General features: G+C 37.3%; 1 protein-coding gene across 4 annotated transcripts in view; it reads left to right on the top strand.

Annotated features, from left to right (window-relative positions):
• LOC131047803 (pectin acetylesterase 3) overlaps positions 1 to 22,040 on the top strand; it is a 245,288-nt gene that overhangs the window by 19,180 nt on the left and 204,068 nt on the right. For all 4 annotated transcript variants that reach the window (XM_057981590.2, XM_057981589.2, XM_057981591.2 and 1 more), the window contains one exon: positions 7,767 to 7,840. In XM_057981590.2, coding sequence (XP_057837573.1) covers positions 7,767 to 7,840 — 74 coding nt within the window. The remainder of the gene's footprint in view (positions 1 to 7,766; positions 7,841 to 22,040) is intronic.

The raw sequence follows: 22,040 nt of genomic DNA, 5'->3' as shown, positions 1-22,040 counted from the left end.
AGATTGAGTGAATGTACCGCACAAGGTGTCCAAAAGACGTGATCATAGTGTTGATCAACCAACAAACCAACAGCTCTACAATTTTTTGCATTGTCTGTTATGACTTGGACAACATTGCGAGGTCCCACAGACTCAATGGCGGAGATGAGAATTTTTGCAATAAATTGGCCATCTTTTATTTGGCCCTCACAATCCACAACTTTCAAAAACATTGCCCCTTTAGGGGACACCGCTATGACATTGATCAAGGGACGGTTTTTAGTATCTTTCCACCCATCTGAAACAATTGTTACACCTGTCTCAACCCATGAATCCCTTATGGGTTTCAATGCATCTTCAACCCTCTTCACCTCTTTCTCCAATAATGTTCCACGTACCTTCTCATAACCGGGGCCCTTATACCCTCTTGGAGCCTCATTAACACTTTTTATCATTTGCTTCCAATATGGGGAGCGAACAACATTGAAAGACAACCCATTTGCATAAATGAACTTTACTATATCTTTGTCAGCATTGTCTCTACTCTCATTTTGGAATGCGGTTTCTAAAGGCCCCTTTGTTCTTTTACGTGTCAAGGGTGGTTCACTTTGAGGTTCATTTGTGGCAAAGAAGGGGTGGTCTTCTACTACAATACTAGGATTAGAAGGGCCTTGCATTCCCTTTGTTTTCTTTGATGTGGTTTGGTTCAATCTACGGGCTTCTCTCTTCTGCCGCCTCATGCTCCCTAATATATTTCATCATTGTCTCATCTGGTATAGGTTTACCATCTTTTCCAAGGCATTTTTTGATGCCTCTTCCTTTTATTCCACACAAATGGCCTACCACCCGATAATACGAACTATTACGTTCCATATCACATCCATGACATCTCCAACGAAATCCCCCACCTCCCGGAAGTTGTTTTATAATGTCAACATATTTCCATAAGGGAGAATTTGGATCATTTCTTTGTTTTGAAATTATTTGTTCATTGCCAATGGAGGAAGATGCAAATGCCATTCTAGTTCCTATGGCAAGAAATAATATAAACATATTCAAAAACAAAAACTAAATAATGAAAAAAAAATCAAGTTTCATGTTTGACAATTTGTGAAACAAAAATAGTTCGAAAAAAATGTGAAAAAACTTACCTCTTGCAGCCAATGGAAGCTTGAAAATGTATGGAAATGATGCTGCAACACTTGTTGAAGCTTCAAAAATCAGTCTTCAACTCCTCCTCTTTGATCTTAGATGCCAAATTTTGTTCACCCTTTCTTCAACCCGCTCTCATAAAAATTTTGTTTGCAACACAAATGAGGTGAAATGAGTGAATATAATGTTTTAGAAGTCACTTTTAGGGTATAATTTTCACTTTTTAGAAGGCGGAATTCAAAAAAAAATTAAACTTGGCCTATTTTTTGCCTTTATGAGCTGCCCAGCCGCCCAGGTTTGACCTGGGTCTGCTCGGGTTCGACCTAGGTCTGCCCGGGTTCGACTGGGTTCAACCAAGGGCAAACCACCTCTGGGTTTTTCAAACCCTAGTCGAACCCAGTTCAAACCGGACCCGAACCACGGACCCAGTCGAACCAGGACCTGTACCAGGGGGGCCCAGGGGCGAACCCGGTAACCTAGATTTTGGTTTGTTTTTTTAATTTTTTTTTGTGTTTTAGCAATGGATTTGAGTTGTCAAATCAAGTGCAGATAACAAAGTACTTTATAATAATTGAACAACTCAGAAAATTAAAGCAACTCAAAAATACTAGTTGAAAAATTCCAAAATTAATTTCTGTTCCGATTTTACAAAATCTATCAGATGTAAGAGCAACCCAAATCATAAAATGATAATACATGTCTATTTCCAGCATACCCATTTTCTGATTTGATGAAATAAAGGTCTGCTACAGAAATGACCAGGAAATATAATGTTTAGAAGCCCTAGGTACTTCACTAAGTGACTCCAAAATGGTATGGCTGGGTGTTGAATTGATTAGCAGGCAAATAAAAAACACCAAGAATGCAGATTGAAACCCTCAAAGACCAATCTTCTGCCATAAAACCCTCACATCCAAGCTCGTCAAATGGTGCAGCCAACATTAGGAAGTATAACCAGCAATGAGAAACAACAAAACTCCCAAATCACCTTCCAAGCCAATCTCTATCAATCAGATATTCAATAAACTCCCCAAAACTAAAATGTAGATCTTCCCCAATGAGCACAATCGTGACCTCTACATGAAATCACCAAGTATTATCTAGATTGTATCTCTCAACACGTAGAGAATGTTGGTTGCAAATTGTATCTCTCAACAACGTAGAGAATGTTGCCTACAAAGGTTTTCGTCCTCACAAACCAAGGATGTAGAAGTAATCTCCAAATAGAAGCAATATTGAAATCCAAACTCAACATACCAAATGAGCTCTCAATTCACCTTTTTATAAGCCTCGTAGGGAACTTACCAAAAACTCCCTTTTACAATCACTTAATTAATTAAAATGGCAACCTTAGTGAAATTAATTAAATATAGCTCAATAATACACCCAATTAGCGACAATGGTCAAAAAGCATCAGAATTGAAATCCGAATGCATAGGAGTGATCTTGATGATGAAAGATGATAAATGGATCTAATTGGGTGACCTACTAATAAAAGAATCTTGGAGCCCAAACCATAAGCCAAAAATAGCATTTGAAAGCATCACGTGAGTCCTCTAAACCCTTAAGCTCACTGGTAACATCAGATTACCCCTCTGAATAAGTTGACACAAACCTTGAAAGTTAGCGATAACTGCATTGCTAGAGAACTTAAAAATGGGAACATTATAGTCCGCCCTTCCCAAAGATTGCTTGTCTTCAAGAAATGGCAAAGCAACTGAACAATCATTAGACTATAACCAAGAATGGTCCCAGGGTCCTAAGTCAACCTAGAAGATCTGTAGCACCATCTGCTCAAAACATTTTCCTGCAAAGTACCATTTGAAGAGATCCCCTGAAAATGTCCTATAAGAAGAGTAATAAAATATTGCATAAACTCAATCAAATCCTCAAGGTGTCGCTCTTCGAAGAAAACAAACTAAGACTCCATAAGAATTAGCTCAAGAAGGTCAACATCAACTCTCTCCTTCCAAACAATTGCTGGACTACAAACCAAAGTAATCCCAAGGTTCCAAGGCAATCTTAGAAAGGAACCACCATGTTGATGTTGTGCCACTTTGATCAAAAATTTTAAACCATCATGCCATAATGATGTTCTCCTTTCTTGGGGCTCCCAAAAGAAATCATCATAAAACCAAAATTGTAATACTTATGGGAAGTGACACCCATACAATGAAACATCTCTTGCTGAGGCATATCAATAAATTCCATAATTGCAATCCCTATAGCAAACATAATCTTGGGCAATGAGAAGGAAAGTCTGCACGATTCAAAAACAAAACTCTCCCAAAAATAAAGTGGATCAAGCATTGTAATAACTCCCAAATCTGCTAACCTAGGAGTGACTCTACTGTCATCAGCTAAAATCATATCATTGACACATAATCTCCAAGTGTTGAAAGAAAGGTTTCGAACACACCAATGCATCCAACCCACTGCAATCAATAGGGCATCATCTGAAGATATGCATATCATCTCCATGAAATATCCACCATTATTGTCATTTAACTAGATTGAAAGTAATAAATAAATGAACTGTGTCTGGAAAAACACTCATAACCAAGGCTCAAAATCAATCTGCTTATAAAAAAGATGTCATCATAACCAGCATGGAAATATAAGGACACCTGTAATCAACCTGAGATCCCACTGAAAATATAGGAGATATGAATATGGAAGTAACTAAAGAGTCACCTCCTATGATCGAATCACCTCTACCAACCAAACACAACCAGAAAGTACTCAATTGTTGGTCTAAAGAAATCATCCAACTCCCGTGGAAGCCAAGAACTGAAGTCATGTATAGGCTGATCAAGAAATGGACAATAGTACAAACAATGGAATTTTTCCCATAACTCCAATCCTTAGTATATCTCCTCAAGGTGTCATGCAGACTCATAACTGCAAATTGAAACTCCTCCAATCTTCTTGTTAAAAGGAAAACAATCCTTTGCAAGAATCCAACAAATTCACCAACATAAAACCACATGGATCTAACATGCCTCTACAGTACTATTTTGATACAGCCATAAAGACTAGTTAAACCTATCACTGTTCCAACTTCAAAGGTCTCTGAAAGATGAACCAAAGCTTTTAGAAGTTCACTGCCCTGAACCATCATTGAGGATAAACTACCAAAGTTTACAACACAAACCTTCATATCATGAACTCTTTGAGTTTGGAAGGTTTGAAGTAAACAAAAAGCATTGTTGTTCAAGACTGAAATCAGCAAAGTGCAATCTGATTTAAGTCCTCTCACAAGGAACATCAACAACACCACTGGAATTTCCAAGCACAAGTATGCATGAGAAGCATAGCGCTACACCAAATCAACTCAAAAGTGACTAGGAAACATTTCCAAACAATCTCGAACCGAAAACTTCCACCCCCTTGACAAAGAATAATGTGCCAACTCTACTGAATGAGTGCCAACTCTACTTAATGAGAGCCAACTATGATGTAAAGTGGCTGACCTGCAACCAATCATCAAGCTCAAAACTGAAAATCTGATCCATTCTTTGTTGAGGAACATGCCCAAGAGTGTCTAATTCATCATTACTCCATTCCTTACTTAAAATCTCTTTTCAATCCATCTGAAGATGAGTAAATAGAATCCAAAGATGGCTGGTAAGGAAAAGAACAGCTCCATTAACTCTGAATTTTTTATCCTTATACCTCCAAAGATCATACCTACCTTTTCAAATATGCTCCATCATTCCTTGTTGAGGATTCCAAATATGAATAACCAACCAAGAATGATTTCCAACATACCTAGAAAGATATACATCACAACTACAAGTGGCATCTACAACATCATGCACATTGATAAGGAAATTTGTGACCCTTTTGGTAATCTCTTGTAACCCATCCATGAAAGCATCAACAACTAAGGTGCAAGGAACAATTGTTGTTTCCAAAACCATCCCCAAAGAAAGATTAATATAAGGTTAAACATCAGTCAATCCAAATGAGGGATTGTCAATCATGTGGATGTCATGTTTAGGTCCTTTGTTCAAAGCTAAAACACAAGTTACAAGCTTGATGTATCCTTTCCTTGCAGTTGTTCTTAAAATTCCAGCAAGCTCAATAACATTGTTTGGAAACTTTTCAAAATTTGAAATGTAGAAGTTTCCATGAATCAATTCATCCCATGAATAGAATACATGACCAATTGCAATTGAAGAGCATTCATTACAACTCATCAACTCAAATAACTTGTGAAATGTCCCACTTGTTGGCCCACTCCAATATTCAAGACCAAACTTCATACAAGAATGATGCAACTCAAAGCAAGTACCAACAAAGAAAGAATCGTCAACTAAAATCATCAAATTGCATACCCAATTTACCTTCCAATCCCTTATGTAGTAAGGAATGATGATGCCTCTTAGTGTCATATCGCTCCCAATGCAATCTTCATCCGACTCCTCATTTGCATATTGCATATCTGGTAGTCTCCCAAGAGGGTAACCAATCACCTCATAAAGTGAACTCAGATCTTTAGTAGGTTGAAAACCATACTTCCACTTAGGTTTTGAATATTCTCCCGGATCTCATACCTTACTATTTTCACCAAGTGTAGTACTACAACCAAGAGTTGTTCCATCATCCAACTCAAAAAGTGGATTGACATGTGTTATCTCAACACCCCTCTCAAACAATGGGTTATCAATGGATACCACAAATTGTTTTGTCCAGTCATGTTCATGCAAAGAAAGTGTACTGCTGCTATAACAAACACCAAAGTCAGACCCTATGTTGTACTTGTCAATAGTAACTCCATAGTTGTCCCATGACTCATCATCTTTATGAAGATGCTTAACAATAGGATTAACAATCTCATAAAGTCTTTGTTCAAAATCAGCTCCAAACAATGATAAATCAGATTTTGTTTCAATATTATCATTAAATTCATCAATGGCATCCTCCATGCATGCATTATGCTCAAAAATCAGAACATCACAATCATGCTTAGGTGCCAACGCACCCGGATCCCATGTGTCAAAGGGCTGATTGCTTTTTTTAGAAATAAAGTGCATGTTGTCCTCCTCATGAGTGGTTGCCTTTGCGAGAAAGTCACTCCCAAACTCACTAGCATGGATGTGTTCATAAACACTCCTCTCCAAAGGCTATGTATGATCATTCAACCTGTATCTATCTAGACCTTCAATACCGAAAATATCTGGCTTCAAAAAACATCCAGGTGCCTTGCTATAAATAGTAACTCTGGACTCACATGACCCCAAGGACTTAGTATAAATAGTAAGTATGAGAAATTGAACCTTGAAACCCCTGCAAAGGCCAAGCCTGCAACTACTAAACTCTGGAGAAGAAATAAACCATTCACTAACTAGGTCTCTGCCACAAAGGACCCTCTATCCAATCTCATTAGCCTATGAGGGTCAATTGACAGGCTAATCTTGTTGACAACTAAAGTCTAACTAGGAGGGGACATTACAAATAGGGTGTGGTGGGTGGACAATCATTAGACAACTACTCATACAAAAATCTAGTATTCTTGACTATGAGTCATCAAATATATTTAATACATTTACAACCACATATAATTAATCTGAAATACAACGTGCCAAAATACATTAGCCTCCAATCTTGGAGATTGAATACTACACAACAAAACTGTTTTAATGTTTATTTGCACAAAATATATAGACTCACTTGTCAAACACCTTGGTTCATTGATTGTGGCTGTCCCATTCGATGCTCAGAGTTAGGATTAATGTCAACCCTTGAGACACTAGTTTGTGTTGGTTCTTGAAATTATTTCTTGTGGGATCCAAAAGGTTACAAGATTTTTGCATCTTGAGATTTAGGTTTACTGGAGCACCATGTCCCTTCACTCATATCCACATCTCATGATGACTAAATATGGCTATATCCTTATTCATGTATGATCATGTATCTATTTCAAAATGATTTACTTGTTCTTGTACTTTGTGCTTGTATCCGAGGTCTCTAGGTGACTATGCTTGTGATCCCCAAATGTTTTAAAACCACGAAAGTATTAACCAAAAATTACTAGATGTAAAAAAATGAATATGACTAAGTTATATTTAAGTTATTAAATTTTGAAAGAAAAATACTAGAAATTTGAAAACTTATATTCTAATTTATAATAAAGTAAAAACAAACAACTTGGTATAATTGTAAACTAAGAATTAGTTAATATCTCTATATGATAGAAATAATTTAAATAAAGAGATTGAATGCAAGTTTCCTAGGAAAGTTGTTATAAATTCGTTTTGAGCATTACAAATTCCTCATTAATTATGAAGACCATTTGTCCATTCCTCGGGTTTCTCAATGTTGGGTACCATTGATTGATGGAGTTTCTTGATAATCCATTTCTATCCCATTATCAAGACAAGTAAATTAATGACACATATTTAGGATGCACATAATAGAAATTTTAAACAAGAAATACAATACAAAAATAAATATGAGGACTTGAAAATTCTCAAACTATTCAGAGGAGAAATATATATGGCTCAATATTTTTCAAATTTTGATATTTTCTATAATCATTTCTGAAATGTTTTAAAGTTTCTTGCTTAATACAGTCATTATATATTCCTATATGATGCTAACAATGTTTCTCATGTCGATATATGTAACAGACTTCTTTAATTGGAATAGGGTGAAACTTATGTATTGTGATGGTGCCTCTTTTGCTGGGGATTTGTATGATGAGGTGCGTGGTATGAAGATTTATTCTGACCTCTTTAGAAAAAAATATCATTTTTGAAATGTTTAAGATATTGATATCTTAACTTGATGACATGTTAAAAAGTTAAATCCTAAATAATCCTTACATGAATACATGAAATGCTTTTATTTTTCATCATTATGATATTGATCCACATAACCTGGCAGGTCTGGTCAACAGCGTATAATTGGTTGTGAATTTATCTATTATTAACTTGGTACGTTATGAATTGACACTATTGCATGATATCCTAGATTTTTATCAACATATAAATAATTTGGTAAGTTATGAAATGACACTATTGCATGATATCCCATTCTATTGTAAGTCTTAATGTTGTAAATCAGTGCATATTAATTATTCATATACAAAGGTCATACTTTCCCAATGACCAAGAGATTCAATGCACACATAGGGAGAAACATAAAAATATCAAAACATAGAAATTTATAAATTTAATCTTTTCCAACGAGGGTATCGAATCACCTTGGGAGGATTTCTTGGTGGTATTCTTAGTACTAACTAGGTTCTGCATTGTCCTCCTTAAGATGCGCCTTTCCTAATGACAAAGCTATTTCAAGCACTCAAAAATCCTTCAATTCCTTACCAACTTTAGTGAAAAGTGCATTGAAGTTTTTTATTATTAGAAATCATCACCACACCATATAAAAACCCCAAATAATGCATATTAAAGTAGTAAAGTATATATTCCTCTATAGGTTATGATAGTAATTAATCATTTTTTATTATATAACATCAAATTTCATATTGTTACTAACTTCTACCACTCAGTCTTTCGCACAGCTAGGTATTGTCCGTACCATAGTTACAAGACTTAGAAGCAATTCGATCTTTGCAAGTTGACTTTTTACTTGGACTTAGATTCAATTCCTAGACTTGGTAAATTGAAGAAACTATAAAATATAGAGATTTTAAAGGATTTAAATCTTTTGTCATGCACCTTCAATAATAAAACACAGTAAACAATCGAATAGAAGCTACTTTGATCACATAGACATGTATATATCAATCAGGAGTATAAAAGCAGATTTTAGTTGAAGGATACAACATTTTTAGATATGCAAATAGTGTCCAGTGTTCAAGGTGTACAAAACTCAAGGATTATGATATCCATGGCATTAAAAAAAATCAGAATATGGAGTCATGAACTATGGTGGAAAGGAGCTTGCATCTCTTAACCAACTATTACTAACTTTTTGTGGAGTCATGCATTTGTATCTCAGATGCCTTAGGATCAAAGAAACGGGACTTGGACTCGGCTCGGACTCGGCAAGGCCAACTCGGACTCAGACTCGGACTCGGGACTCGGCGTCAGACTCGGCTGGACTCGGGAAAGTGAAAAACTCAAGAAATTTAGAGATTTTTAAAGATTTAAAACTTGTTTCAGACACCCTTTATTGAATACACCTTAAAGACACAAAAACATCATCAAACTCGGCTCATTTGATTACATACACAAGTATACATCAATCACATAAGCATAAATGCAAATTGTAGCTGAAGAAAATAGCAAGCATAGATATATTAATATTGTCAAATGTATACAATATTACAAAACTCATGGAATAAAAAATCCATGTCATCATATGATCATCATCAAATGTTTCATACAAATACCAAAGGTAAATAGTAAATGCTAAATACAACTACAAGTGTACAGGCCTATGGCTCAGAGGGCCGTGCAACTGAACCCTCTCGCCCTGGCCCCCTGCGAAGGCGTTTAAAGTAGGTCCTGGATGATTCAGTAGCCATAGTCGCTCCCCGTGACACCATGCCATGCTCACCAACATCAGGAACAGCTGTGTCATGCTCGCCAACATCAGGAACAATTGTGTCATTCTGAGTCTCAGTATTTCCTGTCTCTGCTTGTGCTCTCTGCTCCTCCTCTGCCATGGCTACAACCTCAACCTCTATATCTACCTGGTCAATCCAATCAATGTCATCATCACTAAATACAGCTGTAGGAGTCCCAGGAGCTGTTTGATTCTCATTGGCCCACTCTGCTTCAAGATCAACCTCATCTAGAATGATAGGAGACATGTCAACTATTGCATTCTTTCTCATTCTCAGGCGGAGGTTGTAGTGAACAAAGACGAGATCATTCATCTTCTCCATAGATAATCTATTGCGCCTCTTGGAGTGTATGTGCTCAAACATACTCCAATTGCGCTCACAACCTGATGCGTTGCATGGTTGGCTCAAGATGCGAATGGCCAACTTCTGAATATCTGGTGTCTCTGGGCCAAAAAAGTTCCACCAATGATCTGAGTTTGAAATGAGAAAAATAAATAAAATCAATCTCACTCATGAACTCATTTAACAAGTTACAATATAGTATTGAATAAAACTAAAATTAAGCCTAACAATTTATTTTTACCTGGCATCATAGTTGTCCTACCGTCTTTGGCGACAGAACGAGAGAAGGTCTCCCCTTGTGTATCTGAGAACATCTATAGCTCTCGAAAAAGGTCTATCTGAGAAGTACCAATAGGTCCCATCTTCTCCATGATTGCATATAGCCCATTAAGGACCTCCACATCAGCCTTGAAAGAAGGGATAAAACAGAATGCCGGATTCAGATAATAGGCTGCCGCATGGATGGGCCTATGAAGCTGATGATGCCATCTCCTATCAATGATCTCCCAAATGGGACCATACTTGCTCTCATCTGCTCCATAGACGAATCTGATGGCCTCCTTCGCCCTATCCATGCCCTCATATATATAGCCCATTGCGGGCTTATCTCCATCCGCAACTCGCAACAAAACCACCAAGGGCTTAACAAACTGCAAAATTGAAAATATTGTGTAATTTAGAAAAATGAGCAAATAAGAGAATACATATAATAAGTTATAAAACATGAAGTTAAATTGTAGAATTTATAAAAAAATTACCTTCACTATCTCATCACAAGGGACCCAAAAGCCTTGCTCATCAAAAATGCAGTCTGCCATCTCTATCCTTGCAGGGGTGGTAGCATAGGATGAGGAAGACCACTCCTCACCAACAATCATACGTCTCAAGGCAGACTTAGACCTAAGCATGGACTGCAATGTGAGGAAGTTTGTGGCAAATCTTGTGATTCCTGGACAAGCTAACTCCTTCTGCTCTGTGTATTGTCTCATAAGAGCCAACACCCATGAATGATTATATACAAATTTGCAGACATTTCTTGCCCTTTCTACACATCTCTTGACCCATGGGATTTTTCCAATATCCTCCAACATGAGGTCAATGCAATGAGTAGCACATGAAGTCCAAACTATAGATGGGTGCCTCTCCATCAATAGTCTACCTGCAGCAACATAATTTGTTGCATTGTAAATTGTAATTAATGGAGGTACAAACTACAAGATAGTAATTAATTTGCAAACAAAATTAGTTTGCAATCAAAAGTTTACCCGCAGCAACATAATTTGCTGCATTGTCGGTCACCACCTGTACCACGTTCTCCTCACCCACATCTTCAATCACCTCCTCTATCTGCTCACATAGGTAGGTGGCATTCTTGCAATGGGCGGAGGCATCAATGGACTTGATGAAAACGGTGCCCGCTGAAATAAAAAAATAAAGCTAGGTCAATGATCATTCAATAAACCATTAGATAAAAAATAAAAAATTAAAGACTATATGAAACTAAAATTAATCAATCACCTACGGAAGAAACAAGAAAATTAAGGAGAGTTCTATTTCTCCTATCCGTCCAACCATCAGTCATGATGGTGCAACCTTTAGTGCTCCATATGTGGCGTTGTTCATCTAAATCCTTTTTCACATCATCCACCATTTGAGGCAAAATGGGTCCCCTCAAATCACTCTCACTAGGGGCTTTGAACCCCGCCCCGCATATGGTAATGGCATCAACCATTTGTTGCCAATAAGGAGACCTGTCCCAAAGAAACTCAATGAGATAAGTTAAGTATAAAAATTCAATGAGATAAGTTAAGTATAAAAATTAAAACAATCAAAGTTATCAAACATAAAAGTTAGTAAAACATTCACCTGGCTACAAAGAATGGAATACAGCTGTAGCTCCAAAACCTGCCAACAGCCATTTTAGCAGCATCATGGACCTCCTTGTTCCAACCCATGCCCTCAAGCAACGGTTGGGACCCAGGAATAGTGCGAGGCACAAAGAAGGAATCCAACCTAGATTTACGAATCCTAGGTCCAATGGTAACATTCCCACTACAACTACTAGTGGTAGGAGCATGAGAAGTGGCGGTGGCACTGCCACTTATAGAAGCAGAAGCAGAAACAGAAGCATCATCAGTAGCAAACTGAGTGGGACAATATGGAGGTAAGGAAGAAGGGCCTCCAACACAACCTAACTGTGTCCCTCTTCCTAAAACTGTCTCTCTCCCAATGGCCGCTCGATCCTCCTTTTGTTTCTTTTTTCTTTCAATCTCCTCAACCATTACATAACAATCACGTACGGCCTCAGGGACTGCTTTTAGGCATGGTTCGGCATCATGTCCACGCACACCAACAATATGGTATTTCAGCCTATATATACCTCCATGGAATATTGTTTTGCAAAACATACATTTTGTTTGCCCCTTCCCTTGCCCTGGAAAATCCTCATGATATTTCCAAGCAGGGTCCTTTCTAATGGGAGGTCTAGAAGCTGAAGTAGACATTTTAGGATAGTTTTGTGAAACTTGAAGTTGAGGCAAATTGAAATAAGAAAGTGAAGTTTGCTGCAATAAAACATTACAAATACAAAATAAAATTAATACATATTACATACATTCAAAAATAAATAAAGTAGGGTTTGTCAAACCCTATTTTTAAAAAAAAGAAATTTACAAACCCTACATAGTACAACACTACAACTACATACTACATGCTACATACACACATACAAAAGATTTTGAAAGAAGATGTAAAACTTTCAAAATAAATGGATACAAAATTGAATTTTTGCATACAAGAAACAAACTAATCTTAAAAAAAACAACCGTACCTCTTACAACAAGCTTGAAACGAGCTACAAAGTCTTCCTATCCAACTCTTGATGCACCAAATCGAAACACAATGCAGCTCCAACGTGACAAATTGAAGAAAACTTGAGCTTCCTCCTTGCTGGTTTTTCTTGTATGCACCCTTGTTTTTCTTCTCAACTCACTTTACTCTTCCTTTTTTTGCAAGTGAATGAAATGAAAGTCACTTTTAGGGCTAGAAGACAATTAACATAAAAAAACGGACTTAAAAAAACATTGCAAATTATTTTTTTTTTGTGTTTTCGTTTTGGCTTGATGCCGGCCGAGTCTAAGGCTCGGGACCCGCCGAGTTTGGCGAGTTTGGGCCAAACTCGCCAACTTGGCGAGTCTAGCGATTTTACTCGCTAGACTCAGATGAGTCCGAGTCCGAGCCCCAGGGACTCGCCAAGCATGACTCGGACTTGGACTCGCCGAGTCCGGGCGAGTCCCGTTTCTTTGCTTAGGATAGAGTTTGACTTAGCAATTAGAAGCATAAATGTAATTTAATTACTAGTAAATTAATTGAGAAAAGGTCAAAAAAATTAAAAAGTGTTTCTCTTTCATCTAAATGGCCCAAACAGATTTAAATATATATATATTTTTTTAACTAGGATAGAGATTTGGGAATAACACCCCTAGGAGGGTCAAGGGATAGTACCCCTTTTGGGGGTCTAGGGGTAATGCCTCTAATAGGATTGAGGGGTAGCATTTGAGACTAGACAAACCATCATGGAAAATACCATTTTTTATAATTTAATCACTTTTAACCATCCTTCAAAATTCTTCCAAACCCTTCAAATAATGCTTGACTTTCATGTATTTTCAAATATTTATTTTTTATTCCTGGTTTTCATAGACTTGGTTGAGTCCAATGTGACAAGACTTTGCCAGACTTAGCCAAACTCGGCGAGTCTAGAGGCGAGCCACCTTTTTAGAGTCTCTGGGACTCTAGACTTGGACTTGTCAAGTTTGTTTGAGTTTTGGGAGGCTTGAAGATTTTGCAAGAGTAACCAAACTCAGGAAGTCATGGAGGCCAAACTCGGCCAAGATTGGGGGTAAGAAAGTTTAGAAAAGACTAAAAAAAAAATTGTAAAGCATTTATTTGATATTTAGTGACTTTTTTTAATAATTACAACCTTTACATGCCCATTTAGTATTCTCTAATGAACCATCAAAACGTGTCCCCCCCGCTAAGCCCCATGTTTCGGAGACTAGGACATCTCAGAGACATGAAGACGAGGACAACACGTCCTGACACCATCCTGCCACTGCCGTTGAGATGGCCGAGATGGCTGGAATCGGATAGAAGTCTCCGAGATTGCTCGAAGATGTCTAGGCATCCCTCAAGTGTCTCAAAGACTTCCAGGAAACTCCCGGTTTCTAATGTGGCAAAAAGTGTTTTCTTTTTACGTTTTAAAAGTCTTGACCATGAGGACTCCAGTAGTTCCAGGATCGAGAAGTTTGGGGATGAGTAGAGGCCTCCCTTCCCTACATTTTGTGCTTAGTCTTATTTTGATATCATGCTACTCATTGTAATCATCCTTATGATATTTTCGATATATTAGAAATCTCCAATTCGATAATTTCATTTGTCAAATTGCAATTTTGATTTTATTTAGCATCAAACTTGCAAGTATTTAAAATTAAAAATTAAAATGGAAACCGTAAATCTTAGTATTTAGTATTTGCAATTTTGCTATTTTACTAATTTCAATTTTCTAAAGTTTCTTTTGAAATGTAATTCTTATACATCTTTTCATAACTAGTTATTCAACTACTATATGTATATCAGCACTGCCTCCCTGTCACCTCCTGTCGTCGTCCCCCTACCATCCCTGAACTTAGGCCCTTTGTCCCCCTGTTCCCCCATTGAAACACGGTGGAACACTGGTATTCTCCGCATATTTGTCTTCAAGTCAGTCTCATTCTCTTCATTAGAGTATATACATGAAATATAACATTTAAGTATAAGTCACATTTCAATATGTGTTTTTCCTTTCTTAAAGTTATAATTCATGTATATATTGATAGGATGTTTGCGAGTGGTTTCAAATCCCTAAAAGTTATAATGCAGATTATTGGTTTTAGAATATCTTATATATTTTTAGACATAGTTGAATTTTAGTAATCAATAGGCTCCTATCACCATTCTCTTTCTCTCTCTATCTCACTCTCTTTATCTCTCCTAAACTCTAGACCTATCTCTCTACCTATTACTCTTTCTCTATCCCCTCTCTCTACCTTTATCTCACTCTCTTCTCTATCCCTCAAGATTTAGATCTATCTCTTTACCTTTCTCACGCACCCCCTAACCCTCACGAAGGGTCATACCCTCAACCTTGTTTTGGGGCTGCATCCAAACCCTAATCAAACTATAAGTCTATGCAAGTAATATGTTAATGATGAATCATGATCATAAAATCGACAAAGTATGTATCGCTTATTGAAAAACTCTGCATCTTTGTAGTGAAATCCGCAATCACGGATTATCCTATCACTAAACTTGAGAGTAAGAAACAAGCAGATATCATGGCTGCAACATCAGCTAGGACCTATCTTAGACGCACATGTAGGAGGTCTAGGGTGAAAAATGATATATGTTCCTTTGAGGCTTGAGCAATAGACTTCTAGCCTTTGTTTTGATATTTTTTTGAAACTTTTGATGCTATGGATTTCATATTCCATGAGTTTTGTAGACATTTGACACTATTTATTTATCTAGTGTGTTATTTCCTTTAGCTAAAATTTGCTTTTATACATGTGATCAATGTATATTTGTTTATGTGTTCAAAGTGGCTTCTATTTGATGAGATTATTGTGTCTTTAAGGTTTATTTAGTAAAGGGTGCATTTTGTTGGTGTTGGAAATAAGCCACACCTGGACCGACGATGGACTGGTCCAAGAGGGGCCAGTAGCTCAATGGTAGAGCACTCCAACAGTGATGGAAGGTCCTAAGTTCGAGTCCTAGCTGGTCCATGTCTCAACATGGTATTAGAGCGAGGTCCAAGCCAGGAGCCCCAAGCACACAAGAGGTGTGGCTTAAGGGGGGGTGTTGGTGTTGGAAATAAGCCACACCCAGACCGACGATGGACTGGTCCAAAAGGGGCCAGTAGCTCAGTGGTAGAGCACTTCAGCAACGATGGAAGGTCCTAGGTTCGAGTCCTAGTTGGTCCATGTCTCAACACATTTAACAAGTTTTAAATCCTTAAAAATCTCTTAATCTCTTGGGGTTTTCAATTTGTCGAGTCTTTGCCAAGTTTTTGCCAAGTTTGGGTGCCAAGTTTGAGTTCAAGTAAAAAGTTAACTTGCTAAGTCTGAGGCGAGTTTGAGTCTTGTAAAACTAGTTGAGTCTTCTCATTGAGACTCATTGGGTACCCAAGTAATGAGTCCTTGGGCCATGTTTCAACTTGCTTGCCTCAAAACTTGTTAAGTCTAGGTGAGTTTTGGCAAGTCTTGTAATAGTGGTCTATACTTAGTTTTCTTGTAATTTTCATTTGTACTTTAGGAGAATTCTCAACTTGTAGTGGTAAGTCTCTTGGAATTTGTTGTCTTGATATTTGGATTGTGCCCATTTTCAAATTTTAGGCATCCCACGAATATATGAGATGGTGTTGCATATCTCCTAAGTCATTAAGTCTTGTTGTCCAAATGTCAAAATTCAGTTTCAAAATATTGACTTGTGTCAAAATTGTAAGTCAAAACGAGTCAATGGTATAGATGATTTAGGGAAATGTTAGCTCTCAAAAGAAGCAAAAATTTCTAAAGAAAAAAGAGCAAAAAAATCCCTTTTGTTAGGATTTTGTAGTTCACTTGTACTTCTATAGCTCCTAATTGGTGTAACTTCAAACATTTTGAGCACCCTTACACTAGATTGCACAACTACTCTTCGGGTTGGATAGCTCAACATAATGTAAAATTTTGGAGGCTCCAATTTCACTTTCACATTGATTGCACAATTACTCTCAGAGCCCAAAAACTTGCATGTTGCTCTTGTACTTCTATAGCTTCTAATTGGAGTTTTAGACATTTTGAGCACCGTTACACTAGATTGCACAACTACTCTTTGGGTTGGATAGCCCAACATAATGCAAAATTTTTGGTTTTCAAACTCCAATTTCATTTTCACATTGATTGAACAATTACGCTCGGATCCTAAAAACTTGCATGTTGCTAATTGTTAGGAACAATTTTGCCTATACTTATTACTAGCTGCTCAATTGCATGCTAACACCGAAACCTCAACAACAAAATCAAAAGGGAGCTCATTAATTGATGCAATGTGAAGGAACTTTCATTAAGGTGGTTAATCATTTCCATTTTGCAAAATGACTAGGGTTTTTAGGTTTTAGGTTTTAGGAGTTGCTCAATTGCATGCTAAAATTGAAACCTTAACAATGAAACCAAAAGAGTGTTAGTTGCTGCATGTGTGAAGGAGCTTTTATTAAGGTGGTTATTCTTAAACATTTTTCTAGTTGATGTTTCACATTCTACTTTGCCATAGGCAATATATTCATGCTCCACATATTTCTAACTCTTTGCAACATTTCTTTCATACTTGAACATTTACTTCCAACTACATTTGCATATGTGCCTTTTCACAAGAAGGCAATTTAGGTGGATTTTTCCCTAGTGATACACTAAAGATTTCTCAAGATTGTTGCATTTTTGGCAAAGTTTTTCCTAAATTTTGTAGTTGCATTCCTTGATGAAGATGAACATTGCAAAGAGTGATCGATACATTTCTTGGACTAAGTAGAAGACATTCCTCTGGTTTTTATGAAAATTATTTCAAGTACTACACAAAAAACCTTAACAAATATCCTTCTTACTTTTGTGTTTTGAGAATATGTGCCTCTACTTCATTTGTGTAGGTTGTTAAATTCCATCTAGGTGTAAAAAATAGTTTCTTTTTCTTATGGAGTCCCAAATCTTTTTGGTAGACAAACAATTCTTTCCTAAGGGCTCTCCATCTCTAATTTTTCATCTAAACCAACTTTTGAAGTTTTTGGACATCAATTGCACTTGAACAATTGTTATCAAATCACATTCCATCGCAAAAATATTTCCACCTCTATGTTTGTCAAAGTTTTGAACATTTGTAGCACTCTTGCACCAAATTTACTAACAACTTCCTAGTCTCAAAACCCCACAATGAATGAAAGTTTGGGTTTTCAAACCTTCATTGCACTCTTACAAAAATTACAAATTGCTTGCTAGACTTAAAAACCCACCAAGGTGCAAACTAAATGGTGTTTTGGTTGCTTGTTAATGAAAGCTCTTTGAAACTATTGAGGCCCATTTGACATCTTTTCCTTAGAATATGAAAGGGTCACCCCTTCTAAAATCATATTTGAACTTGTACAAGTATCTATATAGACTTCGGTCATGTAATTTTTTATGAATATTGGATGAATTTTCCATAGGGATGAATTATGTAGATAAAAGATCAGGCATGAGCAAAGGTATTGCTTCCAGTTGAATCATAGAAGTTGTCGCATTTCTTGTTTTAGTGCAATCTCTTAAGTTGGTCATGGTTTGTACACAATTCTACAATCTAGATACCCAAGAAATTAGTAACTCCTTATATCAAGTAGAACTTAAGATAATGCTAGTGTATGATGAGATAATAGGGATCGCTAATAATGAAAAATATGTTGAGTCATCATGTTAACCATTTGAGCAATGTTATGTTGTAAATCATACTGTCCCCTAGCCAAATCATTGAGAATATCTCTAGTGCTAGGTTCCTCTATATGTTCTCTATCCTTGTGCTCTCTATCACCCATATTTATTTCAATCCTTTCACTCTTTGCAAATGGATTGATTATCGGGGTTGCAACACTATGAAGTATTCGAAATAAGAATTGTTCAGTTTCAGATACCATCTAGCAATAAAGTGGCATCATTTAGAATATTTACCATTGTGGCTAGTTTCAAATTTTTGGTAATTGGGTATAAGATTTGTATTATGTAATATCCCCAACAATTTTATTTTTATTTTTTCAAGAAAATTACAAACACAACCACACCCATTAGGGTTAGAGAAAGAAATCCAAAACCATCTAGAAGGAACCTGTTGATGTGTTTTTTATGCACAATACATTTCAGAATAAAGTACCAAGGTAATTTACTCTCTCTTGAACAAAATCACCTCAGATGCTAAGAATGAGATCAATTAATGTGATTCCAAGGTTTCTACATGTCAGGTCTTGACGAGTGGGTAAGTTCAGTGGTTGATGTGAATTGCTGTGTTTCACTTGGAGGCTTACGCAAATGTTTGGATTATCATGAATGATGCGGAATAGGTGTGTTGACAACTTAAGATTTATCAATGTGGCTCTGGATTTACTTCTTACTAAAAAAAGGGGGAAAAAGAATAGGGTTTAGAAAATCTATTCTAATCTTAGGAATGTAGGAAATGATGAATGGATCTAGTGGAATCAAACCAGGCAAGGTCTCACAATCAGGTATTGACACAAGCTTAGTGCAATCGTCTAAGGTATACTTAAAGATTTTCAGGCTATCACCACCAAACGTAGACACCATCCAAGTTGATGCTTGTCAACGGACGCGTAATAGTTGAAGTTATGCTTACTCAAATTCTAGTTGACCACACAAGGCGCACTTACCAGCAGCAAGAGGCTAGTGGTATGGATTAAGGATTCCACACAAATGAATTCAACAAATCTTCCACTCAATCTAACATACATGAAAATAAATTCTAATCTAAATTCTAATCTAACTTGGAGGAATTGAGAACCATGAACACAAATACAACATTTGAAGAGCAAAATCACCAACAATTGAACAATGATTAGGATTCAAATAGCTGTAGCATATACCAACAATTCTACAAAAACTCTCCCTTACAAATGAAAGACAAAGGGGCATATATAGAGTCTCTTACAAAATGGATGGCCCAGATTGATCTAAGATCAACGACCGAGATCATGCCAACAAAACCCTAGAATTGCCCTAATTAGGGTTACATCAAAAATGGCACCACCAACATATGGCTCAATGAAAAGATACCTAGTCATCAAATAAGGAGTCTTCTAGAAGATTCCTCCTTGCATCTCTCTCTCTCCTAGCATACTCCAAGAATCTAGCCAATACTGAATCTAACTCCTCCATGGAAATGCTAGGCAAGGTATCTTGTTGTAATTCAATCACGTCCAATGAATCCGAGCAAGCATTCAAAGTGTTCTCCCATTCTGGCATTAGCTTCTGCGAACTATGAACATGAATCAACAAAGAGACCAAGTCATCTATCTGACTCTTCTTCAAAGAGTCCAACTCGCAAAAATACATAAACTTCATCTTGTCTCTTAATTCGGCTAAGTGTAAACCACTAGCATCACTAACATCAACACCCAATAATTCCTCAATCAAAGCAAGGATCTTCATCTAAATGTCCTGAATTAATCCTTCCATCTCCATACAACTCGATTGGGCGTTCTCATAAGTTGATTTCTTCACGGCTAGTGAACAATACTAGCCATGGAAATCGTATCTGTCTCCACTGTGCACAATGTTTTTGCTGACCAAGGTGGAATTAGGAATCTTCTTCAATGCCTGGAGGCGTGGAATAGTCTTCTCTTGGATAGGCTAGAATTCTTCCCAAACTCCCTCCAAATACTAGATTTTGAATATAAGCCTTGTTGTCCTATCATATGCATGGACAAACTGAGTAAGGAAATCATCTGCCTGCTTTCTTGTGCTTTTAATCCACTTTTCCACCTCCGAGTGTGTACCTCTCGCTACCTCACAGTGTGAATGTATTCCATGGTCAACTGCAATAGAGGAAATAAGGGTGGGATCTCCTTGCCTTGTCCTTGCAATATACTCTCTGAGTCTAATATTTTCTTCGTTGTACCTTTCATTCTCTGCAACTGCTCTGTCTAACCTTGCATTGATTGCCTGGAGGTTTTCACCAATCTCTTGGAATTCCTGTTCTTTGGATGTACGACCAAGGGCGACTGAAGTGATCTGGAAATCCATAGGAGTAGCAATGTCCACTGTCACGCCTGCAATAGGAACAACTATCTGCGCAATCCGCATTCCTATCTCATCTCTAGCTATGTGCAACAAAATCTCCGCTCTCTTGGGCTCCTTCTTCTTAGCACTCCTAGCTAGGTAGTCATCAATATCATCAATAGGCTGTATCTCTATCATTTGTTTACTTTTCTCCATACTTCTCCTCAGCCATTCAGGAATAGATTCCATCTCCATACCATCATCGAGACATATTTCTCGATCAAGTCCTTTCAATGCCGAAATAACATCATCATTATCATCAGGATTACTCCTGGTCCAATCATATACCTCATTTCCCAAGCTATTTTCCAAAAGGACAATAGGGGCTTCCGAGTGATCATTATTCTCATCAAGAGGTGCAGACGTCGTTGTGGCATGGAATTCCTTAATATTCTCTGGTAGTATCACTATGTTGGAACACTGCTAAGTTTCCTTATTCTGTTTTGTTACTTCAATCACTTCGATTGATGAGACACTGGGAGGGGGTGAAGGAATGATAAGCGGAACGATAGTCTTTTGTTTCTTCTTCACCTCCTCAATCTTCTTCCCTCTGGCCTTGACTTCTCCTGGCGTGTTCTTCCTTCTCTTGGCAGCTTGACTTTCTTCATCTGCATGAATCCTGACATCACTGACAGTCCCCTGATCATCCTCGGAAGTAGACTCTTCCGGCTTCATATTTTCATAAGTGAAGGGAACACCCATGTCAACTAACTTATTCATTTGTATGTCCACCCATAGGCGGGAGAAATTCAAGACCTCTCTCATCAATGTATTCAAGTCAATCTCTTCTGACTCTGACCAATTAGGCAATAGGATTGCCTTCTGCATTTCACTCCCATACTGTGGATGTGTATGATCTCTATCATCTAATGCCTGATCAGGAATGAGGAAAAGTCCACACTTCCTCATGAAGTCTACTGACATTCTGGACCACATTCTTCTCTTCACTGCTTGCTCATCCATCAGGTTAGCCCAATAATCTTCTATGTCAATCTTATGAGCGAACTTCTCTCCTCTGATCCTTCTGACCTTCTTGTCTGGATCAAATCTTTCTCTTTTCTTATAGGTAGCAAATCGATAGAATGCAAGCTCCTCACTCACAGTGCTGGCGACTATGGCGGATTGGCAAACCTCAGACGTCTTCC

The sequence above is a fragment of the Cryptomeria japonica genome, chromosome 8 (genome assembly GCF_030272615.1).
Source record: "Cryptomeria japonica chromosome 8, Sugi_1.0, whole genome shotgun sequence".
Taxonomy (NCBI): domain Eukaryota; kingdom Viridiplantae; phylum Streptophyta; class Pinopsida; order Cupressales; family Cupressaceae; genus Cryptomeria; species Cryptomeria japonica.
The sequence above is the reverse complement of the archived record's forward strand: the minus strand, read 5'-3'. Positions and strand labels throughout refer to the sequence as shown.